We start from the raw sequence: 24,878 nt of genomic DNA, 5'->3' as shown, positions 1-24,878 counted from the left end.
GGTTCCATGGAGACGGCCTAAAACATATATTTTTAAAATTGATTCTTATAAAAAACTTCTTTTTTTTTTAATAACATTTGAAAATTATGAATTGATTTAGAATCAGGATTTTGAGCTGTTTCGTTTGCACTGACCTTGTTCACCAAACGCCTCAGTGAGTGTGCACTGTCGGGACAAAGACTCTGCATATTTATCTGCATGTCTTTCACCAGTTGGAAATACTGACTCAAGTGATTGCTCTTCAAGTGGGCATCCAAGTTTTTTCGTGTTTGATTTTTTTGTTGGCAAATTTGGCAAACTAGCTACTCAGTGTTCATAGTCTCATCTGGTTCCAAAGGTTCCAAACTGAAATATTCCCACACTGGTGTTGTGGTATTTGGTTTTGCGATCATTTTGACAGACACTTTTCTGAAACCGTTGCAAAGAGTGAATGCTCTTAATAAGGCTGCAGCTAACGATTATTTTTCTATCGATTAATCTATAGATTATTTTTTCGATTAATCGGTTAATCTATAGATTATTTTTTCGATTCATCTATAGATTATTTTTCCTTTTACCGATTATTTTTTATTTTATTTTTTTAAAATGAAGATGAAAAAATAAAAGTAGGCCAGTTTTTTCAAAAGGCATGGCTTTTATTTACAAAAAAAAAAAGTATGGCCACTCAGTCAACATTGACAACAACATGACAAAATATTCTGTAACAATGTAAACATTTAAAACTTTTAACATTTAACACATCCAGTGCAAATCTTAATATTCTGCAATAGTATAAGCATTTCAAAAGTAAAAGTATTGCTTATTTTGCTTTAAAATGTGCAAAAATAAAGATAAACATCCAATACAAAAAAGTGCAAAACGAAATATTCTGTAACAACAGTGTAAACATTTCAACAAAAGTGAAAGTATTGCTTATTTGCTAAAATGTGCAAAAATAAAGATAAACATCCAATACAAAAAAGTGCCAATCTAAATATTCTGGAGCACTGTAAACATTAAGTATTGCTTTTAAAATGTGCAAAATAAACATCCAGTCCAACACAGTACACAAGAACCAATTCTACTCATTCCAGTGAGTGACTAACAGTTGTAATGAAGAAAGGTTAGCATGTCTACTTGCTTTGCTTCTTTTCTTGTTTACAATATTCCCAGCAGCTGAAAATAGGCGCTCAGAAGGGGTCGATGTGGCTGGAACTGAGAGCTAATTAGCCTTCACCTCAAACCAGGACTGCGAGCGAGCTGAGCTGCAGTTTATGTTTCTAGTAGGTCAACGGGCTCATAGTGATGTTACTAGTAGTTGACTGGAAGGTGTTTATTATCATTTGGGGAGAGTCCGCTGCCTGATGCTCACCTGCTAAACACCTATCTGCTCGACGCTGAAGCGCTGACTACATGTGCTATGAATACGCACTGCTGATTGGCTGATAATGCTTCGTGTGTACCAATCAGATGGTTGTGTGGGTGGGACAATGCTGCGTGTGTACCAATCAGATGGTTGTGTGGGTGGGACAATGCTGCGTGTGTACCAATCAGATGGTTGTGTGGGTGGGACAATGCTGCGTGTGTACCAATCAGATGGTTGTATGGGTGGGACAATGCTGCGTGCTGAGACAGAGGCAGAGAAGCAAAGCAACTTGTTAAGACTATAGCAGCTAAAGTTAGCTTTATCTTAGAAACTCGTTCGGTACACCCCCGTACCGAACCGAAATCCCCGTACCGGAACGGTTCAATACAAAACACATACCGTTACACCCCTAGCAGATACAAATGACACATTCATGTTTTTGTGTAATGATGACAACGTATGCTAACGCGGACGATTGACTAGTTGATGGTTGATGGTTTTCTTTTCAAATGTTCGTTCATAGCCGTTGTGCTGCTATGATAGGCCATTTCCGCTCGACACAGTGTGCATACAACAACATTATTAGGCTGTGTATTGAAATACTCCCACACTTTTGACGACTTTTGGCGTGCGTTTTTCCCCTCGCTCGCACAGTCTGCTTTGCGCTCCGCCATGACGGTAGTGTGACGTAATTATGCGACGCGTCGACGCACAAAAACGGCATCGACGTATTTACATAACCGATGACGTCGACCACGTCGACGCGTCGTTTCAGCCTTAGCTCTTAAAGCCCGTAAACAGGCATGTACATTGCAGTTATCTGCATTTATTTTCATTTATTGTTCGGTTAATTGACGTATCGAATGTCACCCAGGCCTACTGTAAACAAAATGAAGTGCAAACTTTTTAATAAAATACCACCAATACAGGTTACGAAAGACCACAAGGAAGTGACTCCCAATACATTTTGATGAAATTAAATCCTTCAATGCTTTTGCATGAATTGTCAGATTTTCCAATAATAAGTTATTTGTGGAATCTTTATCAACCACATCCAATTAGAATTGCAAAGAAGACAAAGACTAGAGTGTCTTCCTGCACCCTTTAATTAACAATAGACAATCAGGGATGCTTGTTAACTGCATCTTCAAAGACAGTCTGAATCATTTTTACACATTCGTTAGAGCAAGGACTGCTGCAAACAAGGCTACTCCTTCCCTTTTAAAATGTGGTGAATTATTCATTAAGGAGCTGCAAGAGCTTGTGGTGAAACATGGAGTTACTGACTGCTGGGAAGCTGGCATGGCAACAACTTAAAATAGGGTTCTCTATGAGCTCAGAGCTGTCAATCTCACCCTCATTCGTTGCTGAAGCTTTTTTTGCTTCAGAGACTGTTTGTGTGCAAGGGTTTTATTGCACCGGTAGATCTGATTAACCCGACTTACCTGGTGTCTGGTACGTCATTTAAGTTGTATAACAAACCCAACCTCACCATTGTATGGAATTAGGTTGGGATTAGTTTCCCTCCTTGTCTGCTCCCACTGAAAGATACAATAATTTAAAGGGGAACTGCACTTTTTTTAAATTTTGCCTATTGTTCAAAATCTTAATGAGAAACAAGAAGACAAAAGTTGACGTTTTCTTTTTTCGAATTTACAAAACTCTTGGTGGCTAGCAATGCAGCTCATGCAAACAATCCTTTTTGCCGCTAAATCACTATACAAATGCATCCAAAAACCGACAACAATACTTAATAACATTTACCGTATTTTTTGGACTATAAGTCGCAGTTTTTTTCATAGTTTGGTGGTGCGACTTATACTCAGGAGCGACTTATGTGTGAAATTATTAACACATTACCGTAAAATATCAAATAATATTATCTAGCTCATTCACGTAAGAGACTAGACGTATAAGATTTCATGGGATTTAGCGATTAGGAGTGACAAATTGTTTGGTAAACTTATAGCATGTTCTTTATGTTATAGTTATTTGAATGACTCTTACCATAATATGTTATGTTAACATACCAGGCACGTTCTCTGTTGGTTATTTATGCCTCATATAACGTACACTTATTCAGCCTGTTGTTCACTATTCTTTATTTATTTTAAATTGCCTTTCAAATGTCTATTCTTGGTGTTGGCTTTTATCAAATAAATTTCCCCCAAAAAATGTGATTTATATATTTAAAAAGTGTGACTTATATATGTTTTTGTCCTTCTTTATTATGCATTTTCGGACGGTGCGACTTATACTCCGAAAAATACGGTATATTAACCAAGCTGTAGCAACATTGTTATTGTTAACTAAATAAAAAGAGCTCCTCAGTGTTCGCTCTTTTTATTTCTTTGTTTTTTCTTAAAAATGTTTACTTTTGGTGGTAAATGCCTTTCATTTTATAATCTGAGCTAAACGGATTGGAAAAATCACGTCGCAAGTACCATATTTTTCGGACTATAAGGTGCTCTTAAAACCCTTTCATTTTCTCAAAACTCGACAGTACGCCTTATAACCCTGTGTGCCTAATGTTCGGATTAATTCTGGTTGTCCTTGTCGACCTCAAAGCAATTTTATTTGGTACATGGCGTAATAAGTGTGACCAGTAGATGGCAGTCACACGTAAGAGATACGTGTGGATTGCAAGTTGATGCCTGTTCAATAAATGATGCTAGCAAACATGCCTAAAATGTAAAAGTTTCATTGAGAATAGAGAACATTACACATGGCGCTCATAAATCTGCCAAAATATTTTGGTACAACTTTGGTAATCTACGAAGCCGCAACGCTTGATGGATTGTCAGCACATTATGGCTACTGTAGTAGTTGCACATATCCCTCAAAATGTGCTGTGCGTCAACATATGGGTATTATTAATGAAGGACCACAAAATGAGACATCTAGCATTTTGTTTGCTGATGTGTATTTGGGATCTGCATAGGTCCTGAAAATTTGCGCACATCCGCCATTGTAGCTAATAAGCTTTTTGTTGTTCTCTATCCTCGTTGAGGGGCATTCATCCTACGCTGTTGCCATTTCTAATACAAAGTAGCGCACAGTTCTAACTTACATCTGTCAGTAGACTCTCTATGGAAGTGGCAATGCGCGCCGTTTGAAAAATACGGTAATGAAAGAAGTTATTGCATTTCCGTAATGAAGCAGCCTCTGGGCTACAGAGATGAGCTGTAATAGAAAATTATATTTGGAGATCCAATCAGTGAATTACAGTGCACACACACGCACACACACACTTCCGTGTTATCATTAACAGGTGACACTTTATCATTGATAAATATGTGTGTGTGTTGGATGGCGGAAAGGAAAAGTGCTGCAATAGAGGGGAACAGTTTCAAGTTTGCCCTATATGAGTGGTCTTCAACGGGGGCACACGACCTATAGGGGCTCCGTGAAATCCTTGACTGACTTTTAAATGTATTTATATTTCTCTTCAATTTAAATGTTTCCAATTACACATTGATCCAACAGTGTAGTAAAAAGATACATAGATTTACTCAGATTTGAACATCATAAAAAGCTTGTGGGATAAACGGCTACCAATATATTAGTCGTGAATTACTTCCTTATTTCTTGACAATCACGATCGACCCTCATTAAAACTAAGTAGTAATATTGTTCATTAACCTTTGTGAAGTGTTCATATTGTTGTTACTCAGCCAGTGTTTGTGGGTCTGATGGACCAGTTGCACTTTGTGTTTTTTTAATGCCTCACAATCAAACACTTTTATGTTAAAATACTGAACAGATGTTTACCTTATCCCAATGAACATCTGTTCATGTGTGTGTGGTACACAGAACATCAATTTACACACTTCTATTAGCCCCGGGTCCAGTGGACCCAGACATCTTATATGTACCGTAATTTCCGAACTATAAGCCGCACCTGACTATAAGCCGCACCAGCTAAATTTAGGGGAAAATACAGATTGCTCCATATATAAGCCGCACCCGACTATAAGCCGCAGGGTTTTGATGTGTAATTACCGTAGTATATAGGGTTCCTGCTACCACGGAGGGGATTGTCGGGACAGAGATGACTGTTTGGGAACGCAAAGCGTCCCATTTATTAACAATAAATCTTTCAATCATTCAATCAAACTTTCACATCTTTGACATGGCGAACAGCATTCGTGCAGAGTACAAATAATACAACGGTGCAAAGTAATACAAAGTGCTCGCCTGTACGTTATCAAAATAACCAGCCTACCGGTATATGAAAAGTCAGTCTTTAATCATTGTGTCATCGTCTTCCTCATGCGTACTAAAACCACCGAAATCCTCTTCGTCGGTGTCGGAGAAGAACAGGCCGTAAATAAGCCGCACCCTTGTATAAGCCGCAGGGACCAGAACGAGGGGAAAAAGTAGCGGCTTATAGTCCGGAAATTACGGTAATAGAAATGTGTAGGGGGTGTGTATGGTGTGTGGTCATTAAATATGTATTCTGATATATGTTCTTCACAGAAAATGAGCCAAAGTCAGTGAGTCTGTTTGAAAAATTAATTAATTGTATAATTTTTCTTTTAATAAAAAATGAAAACAGGTCCCACAGACCCGAACGCCACAAAGGGTTAAAAGTTAAAGTTAAAGTACCAATGATTGTCACACACACACACTAGTTGTGGCGAAATTATTCTCTGCAATTGACCCATCACCCTTGATCACCCCCTGGGAGGTGAGGGGAGCAGTGGGCAGCAGCGGTGGCCGCGCCCGGGAATCATTTTTGGTGATTTAACCCCCAATTCTAACCCTTGATGCTGAGTGCCAAGCAGGGAGGTAATGGGTCCCATTTTTATAGTCTTTGGTATGACTCGGCCGGGGTTTGAACTCACAACCTACCCATCTCAGGGCGGACACTCTAACCACTACTAGAGTGATGATTGAGTGCGTAACGTTCCAAGATCTGGGAGGGGAAGGGTAGGTTTTCCTTCCTGAAACACTTGAAAGACAGTTTGGTTGGCTTTGGAGCACTTGACTAATGTATTGTGTGACAGGACATTAGAGAGACACTGTGATGCAAATCTCAGAAAAGTAGTTCACTGAAGGAATTCTTCCACTTGTATAATTCTTTCATTCAATTCTTGTATTTAATGTTTTTATTTGTGTATTCTAAATGTCCTTTTATGTGTTCTGTTTACAATGTGAGTGACTTAGAAGTTAATTTATTTGTAATTTAGGTATGAGATCTGACCTTGACTTACATCATTATCAAGGAGAGAAACTGCTTCATAACGCGAGGCCCACCTGTACATCAAACGAGGAAGGCCATGTGAATATTGCACAATAATAAGGTACCCTTCGGACCACTTTAATTAACAAAATAGACAAAACTTGAAGGGCGAGAAAAGAAACACGTTGAAGCACTATGTGGCCACCAAGTAATAACAGGATTTGACGTAGGGGGCGCCGCCTCTTCATAATAGCAGCACTACGTGATGTCATCAAAATGGCAGCGCTCCAAGGCTTCCAGCGGCACATAAAATGAATGAATGAAGCGTTTTTGCACAGACGAGGTTCCACTGTATTTTACTTTTCAGCTTTTTAATGTAATTTAGCAACACAGCAAATAAAATTTTGAGTCGGTTAATCTGCCAAAAACAATATCACATTGTTGTTGAATATTACGCTATCTTGGTGGTACAAGTTGGTACGCTCTGCCGGAGCAAAACGGCAAAGAGATGACGCCCTCTTCAATCTGCATTGCAACAGCAGCGCCCGAACGGCGGCCATCACACAAAGCTGTGGCTATTTAAAGCTACTATATCATTAACTCTTTTTGTGTGCTCGAGGACAATCCTCTGCACTCCTAGATCACAGAGATCATGTTTAGCCTAACATAAATGTAGAAAAGAAGACAAATTGGCGGTTCTCACTCAAAAGATAATGTGTTAGTAATGTATTTTTGTGAGTCTTGTCGACTTTAACAACCCATCTCCTAAAGCAGTGTTTCTGAGCCGTAGAGCCTTTTCTTAACCATTGTTGGGCCTTGGAGGACCTGCCATAAAATATCTGTTTCTCAGCTTCAGTCCTGAAAGGCCCCAGCGGTACTCTGTTGTAACACACTTTCCCATCAGTTTTGGCAGTAATGACAATGTTAAACAGAAGAAGACTGGAGTTAAAGTCATAGAGAAGTTTCTTATGCGCAAAAATTTACTAAAATGGTGAAGCTGTATTTTGCACTTAAATGTTTTTGACAGTTAATTTAAAGAACACTATTTTTTACTTACTTAGAATGTATTTGTTTTAGCACTGCGTAATTGTATATACAGTACAGGCCAAAAGTTTGGACACACCTTCTCATTCAATGCGTTTTCTTTATTTTCATGACTATTTACATTGTAGATTGTCACTGAAGGCATCCAAACTATGAATGAACACATGTGGCGTTATGTACTTAACAAAAAAAGGTGAAATAACTGAAAACATGTTTCAAAATAGCCACCCTTTGCTCTGATTACTGCTTTTCACACTCTTGGCATTCTCTCGGTGAGCTTCAAGAGGTAGTCACCTGAAATGGTTTTCTCTTCACAGGTGTGCATCAGTTATTTCACCTTTTTTGTTAAGTACATAACTCCACATGTGTTCATTCATAGTTTTGATGTGACAATCTACAATGTAAATAGTCAGGAAAATTTTAAAAAAACGCATTGAATGAGGTGTGTCCAAACTTTTGGCCTGTCCTGTATATTTCTTTTGTATTCATTAATTTTTTCTTTTTTGATGAGTCTTCTCTTTTGCAGTGTATATATATATTTTTTGTACCGTATTTTTCGGACTGTAAGTCGCAGTTTTTTTCATAGTTTGGCCGGGGGTGCGACTTATACTCAGGAGCGACTTATGTGGGAAATTATTAACACGTTACCGTAAAATATCACATAATATTATTTAGCTCAGTCACGTAAGAGACTAGACGTATAAGATTTCATGGGATTTAGCGATTAGGAGTGACAGATTGTTTGGTAAACGTATAGCATGTTCTATATGTTATAGTTATTTGAATGACTCTTACCATAATATGTTACGTTAACATACCAGGCACGTTCTCAGTTGGTTATTTATGCCTCATATAACGTACACTTATTCAGCCTGTTGTTCACTATTCTTTATTTATTTTAAATTGCCTTTTAAATGTCTATTCTTGGTGTTGGCTTTTATCAAATACATTTCCCCCAAAAATGCGACTTATACTCCAGTGCGACTTATGTTTTTTTCCTTCTTTATTATGCATTTTCGGCCGGTGCGACTTATACTCCGAAAAATACGGTAATCAGCCAGTTTCATATCATTTGACAAAGTTTTTAACTAAGTTAGATAGAATTATTGAATATAAATAAAATCAAGAGTAATGTTACTATTTAGTGTAAATATTCGAGTGGGTCCCGGGCCCCTCTGTAGTGGAAAAGTTTAAGAACCCCTCTCTTAAAGCTAACTAGATTTTTACCTGAAATGGAACTAGGAATTAATGAGTGGATAAACAAAGTAGCAGTGTTTTTACAGAATTTGGCCATGCATCCATGTAGAATGTCAGGCAAGATCTTTCCTGTGTGTTTATTTGATTAGCTTGTATACAATGAATGAAAGAAGATTTGGGACTGGTGGTGCATGGCGGCTCGGTGGGCGGTCTGTTGTTTGTTGTGTGAAACATTAGGAAGGTCAGAGCTGCAAGCAGAGGGCCCTGAAACAGATGGAGTTGTGCGTTGAGTGTGAGGGGGTGGATGGGCAACCTTCTCACCCCCGCACCTGCCTTTCTTCTGCTATTGCCTTGACTCCTATCATATTCTATCGCTTCTCTTGAAGAATGTCTAAATGCTCTCATATTTCTTACTCAGCTGATTGGTACTCCTTCAGTATAGTATGCGCTGCTGTCAAGGCCAATAAAAGTAGTACATTTCAAAAACTACTGTACTTGTGTGTAAGGATCCTTTAAATGCATTGGAATTTGTCCAAAACTTTACAGAAGACTAGTCCTATTAAGTCCTAAAATTATTTTCAGAACTATCAACACTGGCATCAATCTTTTCACCCTGTGTGAAGTTTACCCCCCTTTTCTTTGCAAATAGTGAAATAATACTGACATTCGTTTGTGCTGTAAACATTTTCGTTTTTGCAGTTACGGTTTTAAAAGTTTTTCTAAAATCTTCCCAAACTTGTCCCCATTTGTTTGTTTTACCTTTTTTTTTTTCTATTATAGTTTTTATATTACCATTTTATTTTTCATAACCAGCCCCTGAACCATGTCAAAATCTCCCCAAACATGTCCCAAACGTTTGTGCTGCAAATTTTGTTTAGGCATGACTAATATAGTTATTTTTGTAGTGGGGCTGGTTATGAATAAGACAACATTAAAACATAATAGACATTTTGTAGCGCCAATGAATGGGACAACTATGGTGAGATTTTGGCATAGTTGGGGGGGCTGGATATGAATAGCACACATTAGGATAAGAACTTAAAAACTACTGCGCTGCACAAGCAAATGGGACAAGTTTGGGGGCATTTTGACCGGGGGTGGAGGTGGAGGGGTTGTTGACTTCACTAGTCAGAAAATGTATTTGAGATAAACTTCAACTGTAACGGCACAAACGAAAATTTGACATATTCAACAAATGGTAGTGTTATTTTGATAGTTTCAATAATATGGAGGACAACTTCACACAACTCTTTTTTACCACAATCTGTAGTTTATTAAGGACCCAGCTTTTAAGCATAATCCATAATAGAATAATATGGTTGAGGTTGTGGCTAGTCATGTGCTGACTCTGAAATGTCGATACCGCCGATACCAGATCTCTATGCTCTAATATTGATTCTCAAATCAAAATATTGACACTTAAAGGGGAAATGCACTTTTTTTTTTAATTATGCCTATCGTTGACAATCATTATGAAAGACATAACGGGTGAATTTTTTTTAATGCATTCTAAATATTAAAAAAATGCGATCAGAAGTCTGCTTACAATAGAGCAGGGGTCACCAACGTTTTTGAAACCAAGAGCTACTTCTTGGGTAGTGATTAATGTGAAGGGCTACCAGTTTGATACACACTTAAATAAATTGCCAGAAATAGCCAATTTGCTCAATTTACCTTTAACTCTTATGTTATTATTAATAATTAATTATATTTACACTTAATTGAACGGTTTAAAAGAGGAGAAAACACGAAAAAAATGACAATTAAATTTTGAAACATAGTTTATCTTCAATTTCGACTCTTTAAAATTCAAAATTCAACCGAAAAAAAGAAGAGAAAAACTAGCTAATTCGAATCTATTTGAAAAAATTAAAAAATAATTTATGGAACATCATTAGTAATTTTTCCTGATTAAGATTAATTTTAGAATTTTGATGACATGTTTTAAATATGTTAAAATCCAATCTACACTTTGTTAGAATATATAACAAATTGGACCAAGCTATATTTCTAACAAAGACAAATCATTATTTCTTCTAGATTTTCCAGAACAAAAATTTTAAAATAAATTCAAAAGACTTTGAAATAAGATTTAAATTTAAATCTACAGATTTTCTAAATTTGCCGGAATAATTTTTTTGAATTTTAATCATAATAAGTTTGAAGAAATATTTCACAAATATTCTTCGTCGAAAAAACAGAAGCTAAAATGAAGGATTAAATTAAAATGTATTTATCACTCTTTACAATAAAAAAAAATAATTTACTTGAACATTGATTTACATTGTCAGGAAAGAAGAGGAAGGAATTTAAAAGGTAAAAAGGTGTATGTGTTTAAAAATCCTAAAATCATTTTTAAGGTTGTATTTTTTCTCTAAAATTGTCTTTCTGAAAGTTATAATAAGCAAAGTAAAAAAATTAATGAATTTATTTAAACAAGTGAAGACCAAGTCTTTAAAATATTTTCTTGGATTTTCAAATTCTATTTGAGTTTTGTCTCTCTTAGAATTAAAAATGTCGAGCAAAGCGAGACCAGCTTGCTAGTAAATAAATACAATTTTAAAAAATAGAGGCAGCTCACTGGTAAGTGCTGCTATTTGAGCTATTTTTAGAACAGGCCAGCGGGCTACTCATCTGGTCCTTACGGGCTACCTGGTGCCCGCGGGCACCGCGTTGGTGACCCCTGCAATAGAGCCTATAGAGCCCCTAAAAAAAAAAACATCTAAACACCGCCATTGAGGTTTTGTATACATGATGTAAGTACATAGGTCATGTAGTAACGGGCACATTTATAATATTTAATATTTACATATTTTGATCATTTTAAGCATGCGCGGCGCATTAATTTAAAAAACGCATTACGTTTTCTTTTTTCTTCATCACTGATTATTACTCACTGCAGGCTTCATGGGAGCCAACAAACATAATAAAACATCACTTACTGTACAAGGTAAGCTGTCATTAGGATGCTGACTGCTTGGATGCTCATATATTCCTATTTAGATGAAAAATGTCTCATAATCAATCAATCAACGTTTATTTATATAGCCCTTAATCACAAGTGTCTCAAAGGGCTGCACAAGCCACAATGACATCCTTGGCTCAGATCCGACATCAGGGCAAGAAAAAAAGTCAACCCAATGGGGACAATACAATGTATTTAAAAACAAAACTTTGTGTTATAAGTGACTAAATATATTTTTTTTTATTACATTTCACTGTTTAATTATTTGCACACAAAAAACGTTTTACGTATATTTGCACAAAGTATCAGATTGGTATAGCCGTTACCAGCCTGAATTTTACTCTGTATCGGATTGGAAACAAAATGAGTGATATCGCACATCACTAGTTGTGGCTTTGCAAAAACACTTCCAGGAGCCTAATGTTAGCCTGATTGTGTTTGTGTCTCATTGAAACAGCCAATCGGGTCCAAATATCCGCTAAATAGCTTTTGATTAGAAGTAGATTTGCAAGATTTGGAGGTAGTTCTCGTCCTCCATTAGTCCATGCGCTTTGTGTAGGGCTCAGATTAGATTAAATAGAATTTTATTGATTGTTCGGATGTGTGCCCTCAGGGAAATTAAGGAAGACTGAGTGTCGTATTACTTTTAAGTTTTACTATTGGTTAGTTTTACAATAATGGTTAACTTCTTTTACACTTCTATGGTCATTAAGAATTGAAATGTTCTGTACAATTTTACTCCCATAAGGATTTTTTCCAGTTTTTATTGTTTGACTGGTAAAATAGTGATAAAATTGTCGAGATTGACCAGCGAACATATTGTGTATTGGAGATTCCACTGTGTTGAGTGTGGGCTGATTGTGTTTACCAAAGCATAGACTTATCACTGAAGATGTGTACAGTGAAGCCTACATTGTGTAAATCTCAAGAGTTCCTCCCCCACACAGAAAGAAGCCCTGAGAGCCTCACTCTGTGGCCCGTCTTCTTCTTACGTGCTCAGTGTCCAGGCTGGGGAGGCGTTTGTTTCACACATTCAGACATCATATCCTCATTTCTGTATGGTTTTCATTGCAGCTTTGCATGCCACGTATCTCAAAAGATCATCGGCGTATATTCGATGAATGTCAGTCCAGTTTTAGACATGTTCTGGCATAGCCCATCATTTCCCATGATTGCCATCATTTGTGGAAACTAATTGGATGAACACTTTCGCTGCGATCCAAATGTCGATTGCATCAAGATTCAAAACACTGGCTGTAATTCGATTGAACTTTAAGTGACACGTGATGTCGGACAGCATGTGGCGGTTGCTACGGTGACCATAGCTGTTTCACCTGCACTAAATGATTCAAGGCCTTTTTAAATCAAACAGCATGGCTGGCAAGCTACAAAAATCTGTCAGTCTCAACGAGACTAAAGCCAGTCAGAATTTAGAAGATATTCGAAGACGTTCACTCGTTTGTTTATAATTGAATTTGTGTAAGATGAGCATCAACACTCAGACGCTTCTATTTCATACTGTATACTGTAGGGGGTAGTGTTGTCCCGATACCAACAGTACCGGTACCAAAATGTATTTTGGTTCAAAAGGGACTACAAAAAATGTCATTATTGGCTTTATTTTAAACAGAAAATCTTATAATACAATAAACTTGTTTCTTATGCAATTTTGATTGTTAAATAAGAGTCAACATACTAGACAAGTAGTCCATTAGTATTTAGGTAAGCAAACAAAGGCTCCTAATTGGTATGCTGATGTATGCAGTAACATATTGTCATTTGTCTTTCTATTACTTTGTCAAAAAAAGGGATTATTAATGTACTTGTTCATTTAAAGTTAAAGTGCCAATGATTGTCACACACACACTAGGTGTGGCGAAATTATTCTCTGCATTTGACCCATCACCCTTGATCACCCCACCATTAACATATGCTTACTTTTTGTTTTAACGTGTTCTATTTACAATTCTGTCCAAATTACTTATTATTCTGTAGTTTGAATACTTAAAATACGTTTTTGTTGATACTACAAATTTGGGTGTGGATCCAATACCAATTAGTTACAGAATCATTCATTGGTAATCATTAAAGTTCTCCTGAGTTTATAAACAATAACAAAAATGACAAAAGATTTGGTGATAATAAAAAAAAAATCGATGGTAGTATCTACAATCAATTTGCACGAGGTATCGTTAGTTAATATTTTTATAGATCCATCCATTTGTTTACATTCAGGAGCGCTAGATTGTTGTTAACAGTTAGCTATTGTGTCCTCCTACAGTGTGTAGTGAAGCATGTTTAGCTATTCGTCGTCCTGCAGGGATGATACGTGTAAGAAACTTAGTTTATTTATCGCCATGGAGGCGAGGATTAGTGATTTAGAGGTAGCTAAAACACTGGTGTGTGACATTAATTTTCAGCTATCGTTCGTTTTTAAGCCAACATGCGTCCATTCTCCCTCTGGGTCTCCACACTGTTTTTGCTTGTAAGTGCTCTTGTGTATGTGTGTTGACTCACATGCGCCTCGGCTCATATTACCAGCAATGTCACCACGATGCGCCATTATGTCCTTGAAAGATAAAGTACTGCCATTTTTCAATGGGAGTATAGTACCCTTTTTCATTCATTAGTACCGTACAACCCTAGTAGGCGGTCAGTAGTAGGTATCACTTTTGGTGAACTTTGCCTTTTGTAACTAATCTGTGTTTGGCTGATGAGCCGGCGATCCCATCTGATCTTTACTACAGCTGTGTTCCAGTGTTTACGTGGCTAAAGATTGCACTCACGTGAAAGACTCCTTTTTAAAATGTATGCAGGCTCAGGAAGACACAATTACATTTCCTTATTTCTTGTTACACACATTCGTTCCAGGAGGGTGCGTGCGTGTCTTGTCAGAACTCTGTCGTATTTGAGAGCAAGCTGTAACAAGCACGTGGTTTAGAAGCCGCTTCTATAGTATCCTCACCAACCATGGCAGAATATAAACATTTTTTTCCAAGTAACATTATCACTGGAGTACTAGAGGAAAGGGAACAGCTAAGCATGCTACACACACACAAACAGAGCAGGATGATATAAGAAGCTAACTGCTGAAGCTTAAATGTAAAGTAGGGGTGATCTATCCAAATATCGATACTACCAATACCTAGTATGGTATTAGTGTATATGTGATATTAAAGTAATTAGGTTGATATTTATCGATATTCATATTAAGACTGTGGAGATTTTAAACCAAATCACGAAACTGGATAACATCTTGGAGAAACTGTTGTCAGGCTTGTTACTGACCGTTTGGTTATGTTTGGGTTTTCCTATGTGTATGTGTGTATTTCCTGTCAGCGCTCTTATTTTTGGTTCTATTTCCTGCATGTCTCCTGAGCGCTCGTTTCCCTCACCTGTCCCTGATTGGCAGCCTGGCACACCTGGTTGCAGTTGCCAATCAGGCTACTATTTATGCCTGCCTCACCCTCCAGTCAGGGCTTGATGTTTGTATCCTGTTGTCTGTAACCTGTTATCCTGGTTCTTGTTTCCCCTGCACGTGCACTTACCAGTTGCACTATTTGTGACCGACCGCAGTCCCTGACAACTCTCTGGTCTGCAAGGCGAAGTTATGATCAATTTAAGGACAAGAAACGTTTAATATGTTTGAGTGAGCTCAAACTAATTTAACCTGGATTTCGTCTAATCCGCTGGAACGGCAAGGCAAGGTAGTTGCTACGAACTTCCTCCAGAGGACAACACATGGAAGAAACTCCAAAATCCTTCCCCGTCTTTCATTCACCTTTTTGTCGATCTTTGTTGGACCGACTCTTCCAACTTGCGTAAATGGTAAATGGGTTATACTTGTATAGCGCTTTTTTTGGATTAGATTTAGATTTAGATTTATTGGTCCCCGTTGGGGAAATTCATTTTCACTGCCGTACACTTGAACAATAGACATTACACGTCACGAAACAAAAATAACAAAAAGACATCATACATGACCAACACACATTTACAGGCTTGTCAGACAGGTCGGCTGGGCCTGCTGTTAAGGGCGGCTATAGCTGCAGGGATAAGGCTTTTTCTTAGGCGGGCCCTCCGGAATTTGATGGTTCTGTACCTGCGCCCTGATGGTAGTGGGATGATGTAGTGGGTGAGTGATATCCTGGACTATCGTGTCCAGACTTTTCTACCTCCAAGGTACTCAAAGCGCTTTGACACTATTTCCACATTCACTCATTCACACACACATTCACATGCCTGCCATGCAAGGCCCTAACCACAACCCATCAATAGCAAGGATGAAGTGTCTTGCTCAAGGACACAACTGACGTGGCGAGGTTGGTAGAAGCTGGGGATTGAACCAGGAACCCTCATGTTGCTGGAACGGCCACCGTCCCAACTGCACACACGCGTACCCCAGCCCCCGCAGCCCACACCTTCAACGCAACAGAAGGAGGTGATCAGATTATTCTTAGCGGTCAGTAATTATGCATGTGATGTAAAAATGCTTCATTACAACCTGTATTATATGTAAATAGGACATTATTCACTAAGCGCACAAAAAGAGCAATATCACAGAGCGCCAACAGTTGGAATGTTCCGCCGGGAAATCCCGCTGTGCCGCCATCGTCACCGACTGTCGTCACTCCTCGCTGATGCGTCATGTTTCACACCTCTTCTTTTCTTTGTCCGGCTTGCCCACCCACTCATTTGAAATGGGGAGACAAGGTGACGCTGGCATGTAACCTCACAGAATCAACAACACGTCGACACATTGGAGGATTCCGTCTCCTCCGCGGGTCATCTGGCCCTCCTGCAGCCCTTTTGAGCAGCCCAATCAACTGAGTGTAAAATGTAGCAGCATGTCCGCACACAAACAATGACTAACACACACATCACACGGCAGTTGACATTACAGCAGCGCTCACAAACTCAGTACTCAGAATTTGGTGTAGTGACAAAAAAATTGTGAAAACATTACACAGTTGGCCCATGTTTTCTCCTTTGCCTTTTTCAGGGTCCTTGGCTATGGTGGAGAGAAACAGTATCTTCATTCTTGCTTATGTGTTAAAGGCAGATTTGGTCACATTTTCAGTAGACCCATAATAAATTCATAAAAGAACCACATTTCATGAATGTTTTTTGTGACCAAATGGTAGATGCTCCAATCACTCTTTCAAAAAAAAAAGAGTTGTAGAAATTATTAGAAACTCAGGAGAGCCATGACATTATGTTCTTTACAAGTGTATGTAAAATTTTGATCGCGACTGTATATACTTGCAGTGTGTATATAAAACATTACATATTTTTATGAAGGTGTCTCTTACTACATTATATACTGTATATACTTGCAGTGTGTATATTGTACATATTACATATTGTTATGAAGGTGTCTGTTACTACATTATATATATACTTGCAGTGTGTATATTGTACATATTACATATTGTTATGAAGGTGTCTGTTACTACATTATATATATACATGCAGTGTGTATGTTGTACATTTTACATATTGTTATGAAGGTGTCTGTTACTACAATAATGTAGTAACAGACACCTTCATAACAATATGTAATATATAGGGATGATGTTTGACAAGAAATTATCGAGTTCGAGTCTATTATCGAATCCTCTTATCGAACCGATTCCTTATCGATTCTCTTATCGAGTTCAGATAGGTTGTTGTATATGGAAAAAAGCACACAATATTTGGTTTAACAAAAGATCACTTTTGTTATATAAGAAAACAATTTAATCTAATAAATAAATAAATATTGACCCTAAAAAAATAAAATAAAATAAATAAATATTGACTGTTGTTACCCAAAGTATATTAAGTGGGATTTTTCAGAAAAACAAATATATACAGTAACACAAAAACAACCTGTCTCTGTGATCACCATAGGTGTAAAAATAATAATATAGTGTTAAATAAAATCAGTCCCTTGGGCACAAAACTGGAAATAATACAGCTCTCCAAAAAGTGCAATTCTGCTGCTATTTGACATGACTGTTTGTTATGATGCTTTGACATTTTTGCACTTTATTTCTTTATTGAAAGAAAATTCTATGAAAAGTTGTTTGCAAATGTGGTTACAATGCTAAAAAATGAAAAGTTAAAGCTAAAAAAAATGCACTTTGTTGTGTTAACATTATTTCTTTATAGGGGGAAAGATGTTATGAGCTAGGGAATATAACAACTCCACTACCCATCATGCAACGGGAGTGACGAGCATGCGCGGTAGCCCCGAAGTGTTGTTGCATGTCGTCACCCGTGAAAGTAAACGTCAAGAACTGTGTTTGTACCCTGCTCAAATCTCTCAGTAAAGTTATTCATTGGATTATACCTTTTGTTTTGAACTTTATTACACCTTGGAGCGCTTTTTCCCGTCCATTTTTTTCCTGCTTTCGCTATCTGCGCCTAATGACTGAGCTACGTGACTGATTTCCTGTGATGTCACACGGAGCATTTCTGGTCGGGACGGGATTCGTTCCGAGGGATTCTAATAAAGAACCAACTCTTTTCTTTACTATAGTGGTCTCGATAACGGGTACCGGTTCTCAAAAAGGGATTCGAGTCAGAGGACTCTGTTCTTTTCTTATCGAACAACCGGGAAAACCGGTTTCGAGTATCATCCCTAGTAATATATAAAACGTTGGAGGGTTTTGAAGGCTATCACGGTGACTCCCAAGTACCATTAGCCGCATCTTTCAAGCATTTTTTAACATCCTGAAAAATCTTAACAAGAAAAGACGTCTGTTCTTGTCTCTCATAATGATTGTGAACGATAGGCAGAATTCTAAAAAAAAAAAAAAAGGGCAGTTCCCCTTTAAGCCTGGTGTTTACTCGCATGTCACGTAACTTGCATAAGCGACGCCGTCTTGCCCCCTCACCCTGTGTACTTTATCGCGAACCTTGCGTGCCCCTCCCAAAAATCCTAGGTTCGCGTCCGTGGCAACGCAGACCCCAGAGCTGTGATTGGTCAGTTTTTAAAGCAGAGGATCCCCGACAACTGGAAAGCAGACTGCTAAAATGCACAAATTATTATATGAAATAAAGCAATAGCGATTAAACATTTGAGTGAAAACTGATTGAGTACTTCATATCTCTGTGCGCTCTAAAAATTATATTTGTATTGAATGTATTGTTCAGCTTATTGTGTTGTTGTAACATCCAGAAGACGTCAAAGTACGGCACTCTTTTTTACTATTATTGCTAGGGATGTCCGATAATGGCTTTTTGCCGATATCCGATATGCCGATATTGTCCAACTCTTTAATTACCGATACCGATATCAACATCAACCGATATATACAGTCGTGGAATTAACACATTATTATGCCTAATTTGGACAACCAGGTATGGTGAAGATAAGGTACTTTTTAAAAAAATGAATCAAATAAAATAAGATAAATAAATTAAAAACATTTTCTTGAATAAAAAAGAAAGTAAAAAATATAAAAACAGTTACATAGAAACTAGTAATTAATGAAAATTTGTAAAATTAACTGTTAAAGGTTAGTATTATTAGTGGACCAGCAGCACGCACAATCATGTGTGCTTACGGACTGTATCCCTTGCAGACTGTATTGATATATATTGATATATAATGTAGGAACCAGAATATTAATAACAGAAAGAAACAACCCTTTTGTGTGAATGAGTGTAAATGGGGGAGGGAGGTTTTTTGGGTTGGTGCACGAATTGTAAGTGTATCTTGTGTTTTTTATGTGGATTTAATAAAAAAATAAAAAAATTAAAAACCGATACTGATAATTTAAAAAACGATACCGATAATTTCCGATATTACATTTTAACGCATTTATCGGCCGATAATATCGGCAGACCGATATTATCGGACATCTCTAATTATTGCCAATTACCAATAACACAAGACCATAAACAATAACACCAACATGTCAATAGTTATTTAACTGTTTTGTTTATTTCCAATTACCTCTCTCTTGCCCCGTGTCCCAAACGGCCGAATAGCATTGCAAATAATAATGTCCTCTGTCGCAACTCGTTCAGAAGTTGCACAGCAAAGGTGTTTTCCTCTGGTTTATAAGTCAAACGTCCATTAAAAGTAAACTGATGATTCTGAATGAATGCTGCTGTTGCTCCTCTGGGAACACTGTCGCTCAGTGTTTTGAAGGAGAATTACAAGTCTGGCACTGCCGCCTACGGCAGAACTGTAAATCAAAAAAGACGCAAGCTATGTGATATTATTATTATTATTATATTCCAGTCTTTAGACTCCACCCACGTTCTTCGATTGAACAGTCAGAACCCAGGTCCTTAAAAATGTAGCAAGATTTATTGAACACAGGTCACAGATGGAAATTACAGCATTGGTTTCAATCAACAATCAGCTATCTACTGCTGGAAGGAAAATGAGGCTCGATCATGAAAAGAAAAAGTCCATCTGGTCCAAACAAACACATTCATGGTCATGCAAGTCTTCCAAAGGAGGGGGCGAATGAATATTGGTCCAGTTGGCTTGGCACAACAAGGCCATCAGGAGGCGCCTTGGTGGAGCCATCGGTTGATAAAAGGAAGTTGTGTACCTACCTTATTTAGTTAAAGTTGTAGGATGTGTAATTATTATATCAAAATGTGGTTGGAGTTTACGAGACACAGTGTACAGTCGTGTGCAGCGATTAGGAATAGCATTAACAGTTTTATGGTGCTTTCACAACAAGAAGAATCCTTGCTAGGAGTTCAGCTTGACAGGTCATGATGCTCGTAAACAGTCAGTTTACAGTTCAACCTGTATTGAGTGTATTTAAATGTACAGGTATATATGCAACAATATTCTAACATATGGAAAAATGGACAATAGAAAGTCCTTTGGCTTTCTGGCTGCGTTGTGTGCATGCCGTTGTCTTGATGAGGCTAAAAGCATAACGCGCTGAATGGTTGACTGAATGACTGTGTAAGTGCGTTTGATCAAATGTGAATATGTTTCATTGGTCTGATGTGTCAAGGCTAAATTTATTGGCGACATTTGAAGCTTGTGAACCCGTAAAAAACCACGAGCCGCAGCAATTTATAAAGCGCAGGGTTCAACGTGGAGGGAAAAAAAGTTGCCGGTTATGGTCCGGTAGTTAGGTCCGAATATTTGCTAAACATAGCGACAAATCCCGAAGTTGGTCACACTTAGAGATGGGTACCCTTCACGGTTCTCAGTACCCAGTATCGATACTGGTTCTAAACGGTACCAAAAATTGGTACATTTGTGTGTTAATGAATATGAATTGTTAAAATAATAATAAATAAATACTACTAATAAAATAATAATAAAATAAAAAAATGTATTGCAACATTTAAAAATGATGTCATTACAGCTGCTGTCCAGTTATCTTGTTTTAGTATCACATTTGTAAGTATCATTTGCAGGTATGACACAAAGTTGTAAATGCAGTTGCATATGTATAGTTTATGATGGGTTTTTGTTGCGCCCTAAAAAGTGTTGATAGTGTAAGTATTGTACTTATTACGGATCAGCTGTTTGCTTGTAATGTGCATCTTAATTGTGGTTTGTAGCCGCATAAAATTTCGCATTTGCATTAGTAGCATGTCAATAGCAAAGCCTATTTATATTAGCATCAAGGTAGTGCATTTTGGGAAAAAATGTAGCCTTACTAAACTTACATTGGAGTATTTTTTGAGTAATTTTTTTTTGGGGGGGCATTGAAAATTGCAACATTACCTAGAGGTATTTTGGCTGAGTCTGCTCTCAGTGCTGCTGGAGTGCCAAAGTGCAAGGAACTGGTTGAGTTGGCAACCTTGCAGAATGAAGGACATAAGGTGTTCTGTTCTGCTTAAAGGTGAATACGTTTCATTGGTCTGATGTGTCAAGGCTAAATTTTTTGGCGACATTTGAAGCTTGTGAACCCGGGCGCGGCCGCCGCTGCTGCCCACTGCTCCCCTCACCTCCCAGGTACACTTGACAAGAAATACATTGGCGGCAGATTCCGTAGCTTGCTGGTTTGTACACGCTAGCTTTCTGAGACTCTTTATTTTGTTAGCGCAGGCAAGATGAAGCAGGGCTTTTATTGTGAAGACGGGAACTGTGCATTCGGTCTTTAGAATTTTGACAGCAGGTACGGTGCCAGAGTCTGTTGAAATAAGAAGTGTTTCTCGCCCTCCTGTCATTTTTTCTTAACCTCTTAAGGCCAAAGCTGTTTTTTTACATGCTTTTTTTATTTCTCTTTGCTATTTGGGCTTACTGGACCCTAATTAGAATAAAAACTAAGTCATCTTTTGATATGATGTATTTAGTCCATAAGTACACGAATGTGTACTTCATGTTTAGTGACATGCTGATTCTTATTTTTACACTTTTTTTCCAAATTCCATTGTATGTTATACTCTTCTGACACCACCAGATGGCAGTATAAGTGTCTACATAATAAATAAGAGCTAAAAGGTGCTGTCCACGCATGTGGCCACTAAGCCTTTAGAGGTTTAATAATTGTCTGGCTGCAGCCAGCGTCATCTCACAAGACCCTTGGTGCCATGAATGTCAATCAAGTGAGGAAAACATTTTTAGGTATATTTTTTTAATGCCTGGCCAGCGATTGACTGACACACCCTCCACGATTGACCAGTAACTCGCGATCGACGTAATGAGCACCCGTGTTCTAGATTATCTAGAAATTCAAAAACCTTATTAAGATTTTTACATTTTACACATAAACTAAATCCATGGAATCAGACAGTAGTTCTGATAATAAAGCATGTAAAAATACCAAGACGTTGGCTTTAGGGTGGGATGCAGGGCCCTTAAAGTCTTGTGTACGGGGGTTCAGAATTTGGTGTCCTGGAACATAAAAGTACTTTGTGACAATAGAAGCAAATGTTTGTCATAATGACAGACGTGGACTATAACTCGTGTGAGAGTGTGAGTTAGTGTGAATCATGATGGGTAAGCTGAGTCACGGTGTTTGTTGTAGATGAAATCAGCCTGGAGGGAACGGTGGTGCACAGAGCTGAATGCAGACCCGTCGTCAACGACAACTACATGAAGCTCAAGAAGTAAGTCAACTTTAAAAACAAGAGCTGTGAAATGTTGCAGAGGCACATAACTGATGTGAGCAAACCAATATGGTGAGAAAAATGGCATTGCCCTTTTCCAGCAAGTCCATTGCAGTGTTTGCCATGTGTGATGTTTGTGCCATAACATGCCACCACAACAGTGTGTGTGTGTGTGTGTGTGTGTCCACCTTTCTTCCAACCACGTTCTGATAGTTGTCTGCTATTCACTGGATTTTTATGTTGAATTCCGGGCAGACTCGTGAGTGCTATCACTATAGCAACTGTATCTGGCACTACATTGTCCAATGCAAACACAGCACATGTTCTGATTCCTTGTTGGAGACCATTTGTGTGTCCTCCAGTAGCCAACAAAAGTGCAAATTGCACTGCATGATGGTCATGTCGGAAAAAAAAAAGTCAAATGTACTTTCATCAAACCAGATTTTTCTGCACTGATCATTTGGTTTGGACTCTGGTCAGACATTGCAGATGGCCACTTTTGAATACACACGCAATTTAGATTTGTACAACTGGGCTTCATCTCCAGTTACAACAAATGTCCATTTATTATGCCATTGTAGCTTTATTTAACGTATGCTTTGAATTGCTTTCCCCTTAAATACAGAATGCATGTAGTGAAACTATACAGGTGGAAAAAAATGCAAAGAATAAGAATATTGTGCAAAGGTTTTTTTTAATTCTTTCAATTAGATTTACAAAGTGAAACTAAAATATGATATAACTCAAGATATTTCAAGCCTAGTTTTCATCATTGGGGCTTACAGCAGGGGTCCCCAAACTACGCCGGTGTCCGCAATCCATTTTAAAAAATGTAAATAAAAAAATGTATATACTATATTCTCTGGACTATAGAGCGCACCAGTATATAAAGCGGACCCATTACATTTTAGAAGAAGAAAAAAAAATGTCTCTATATATTAGCCGCACCAGACTATAAGCTGCAGATATGTACTGTATGTTCTGAAATTAGTTTTTACACAGAAATATTTTGTAAATGTTTAATTATAAATAAATGATAAATGGGTTATACTTGTATAGCGCTTTTCTACCTTCAAGGTACTCAAAGCGCTTTGACAGTATTTCCACATTCACCCATTCACACACTGATGGAGGGAGCTGCCATGCAAGGCGCTAACCAGCACCCATCAGGGGCAAAGGGTGAAGTGTCTTGCCCAAGGACACAACAGACGTGACTAGGATGGTAGGAGGCGGGGATTGAACCCCAGTAACCAGCAACCCTCCGATTGCTGGCACGGCCACTCTACCAACTTCGCCACGCTGTACCAATTACATATCTTAATTGTTTTAAAATGGTGTCTGTAGCACGGCAGTAAAACGGCTGATCAAACAAAACAGAAGTCATCATCATGAACTCACTAGATGCAAAGGCTAGCTCTCCAATCAGCGAAACAGACTCAATTACCTCGTTTTGGTAAATTACTGAGGAATTTGTGAAACCGAAAAAGAATAAGTTAATACTAACACAGACACTCGTAAAAGTGTTGGCATATTGGCTAATGCTAACAACGCTATCTTCATTACATTATGATAGCACGCACAAGTATGCATGGAAAACACTCCTAAAGACATCACACTTTAGTAAGTAAGAATTGTTTGTTGTATTGTAAAAATTACAAACATTGCTCGGAGTGATGAATGAAGAATCCATACTTGTAGAAACGCTATGGACGACTAGAAGACAGAACGGCACCGGTTAGAAGCTCAGTCTTAACAAAAGGACAATGCGGCACTGCATCACCTGCGGTGAGCAAACTCCTTCAAAAGATGACGCCATAGCACAAACAATAACACACCTTTTCAGTTTGCGTCTGTGTATATATGTATGTGTCTGTGTGTATATACAGTATAATGTAGATGTATGTATGTGTGTGTGTATATATAATGTAGGTGTGTGTGTATATATAATGTAGGTATATATGTATGTATGTATGTGTGTGTATATTTATATGCGTATATATAATGTGTGTATATATATGTCTGTACATATTATATATATATATATATATATATATATATATATATATTATGTACACGCATATATATGTATGTATGTATGTGTATGTATGTATATA

The 24,878-nt window shown here is 37.8% G+C and overlaps 1 protein-coding gene across 1 annotated transcript in view; it reads left to right on the top strand.

Moving 5' to 3' along the window:
* LOC133663190 (general transcription factor IIF subunit 2-like) overlaps window positions 1-24,878 on the top strand; it is a 60,649-nt gene that overhangs the window by 29,402 nt on the left and 6,369 nt on the right. The window contains exon 5 of the mRNA XM_062067475.1: window positions 22,683-22,764. Coding sequence (XP_061923459.1) covers window positions 22,683-22,764 — 82 coding nt within the window. The remainder of the gene's footprint in view (window positions 1-22,682; window positions 22,765-24,878) is intronic.

This window comes from Entelurus aequoreus, linkage group LG13 (assembly GCF_033978785.1).
Source record: "Entelurus aequoreus isolate RoL-2023_Sb linkage group LG13, RoL_Eaeq_v1.1, whole genome shotgun sequence".
Lineage (NCBI taxonomy): Eukaryota > Metazoa > Chordata > Actinopteri > Syngnathiformes > Syngnathidae > Entelurus > Entelurus aequoreus.
This window is presented reverse-complemented; position numbering and strand designations above follow the sequence as displayed.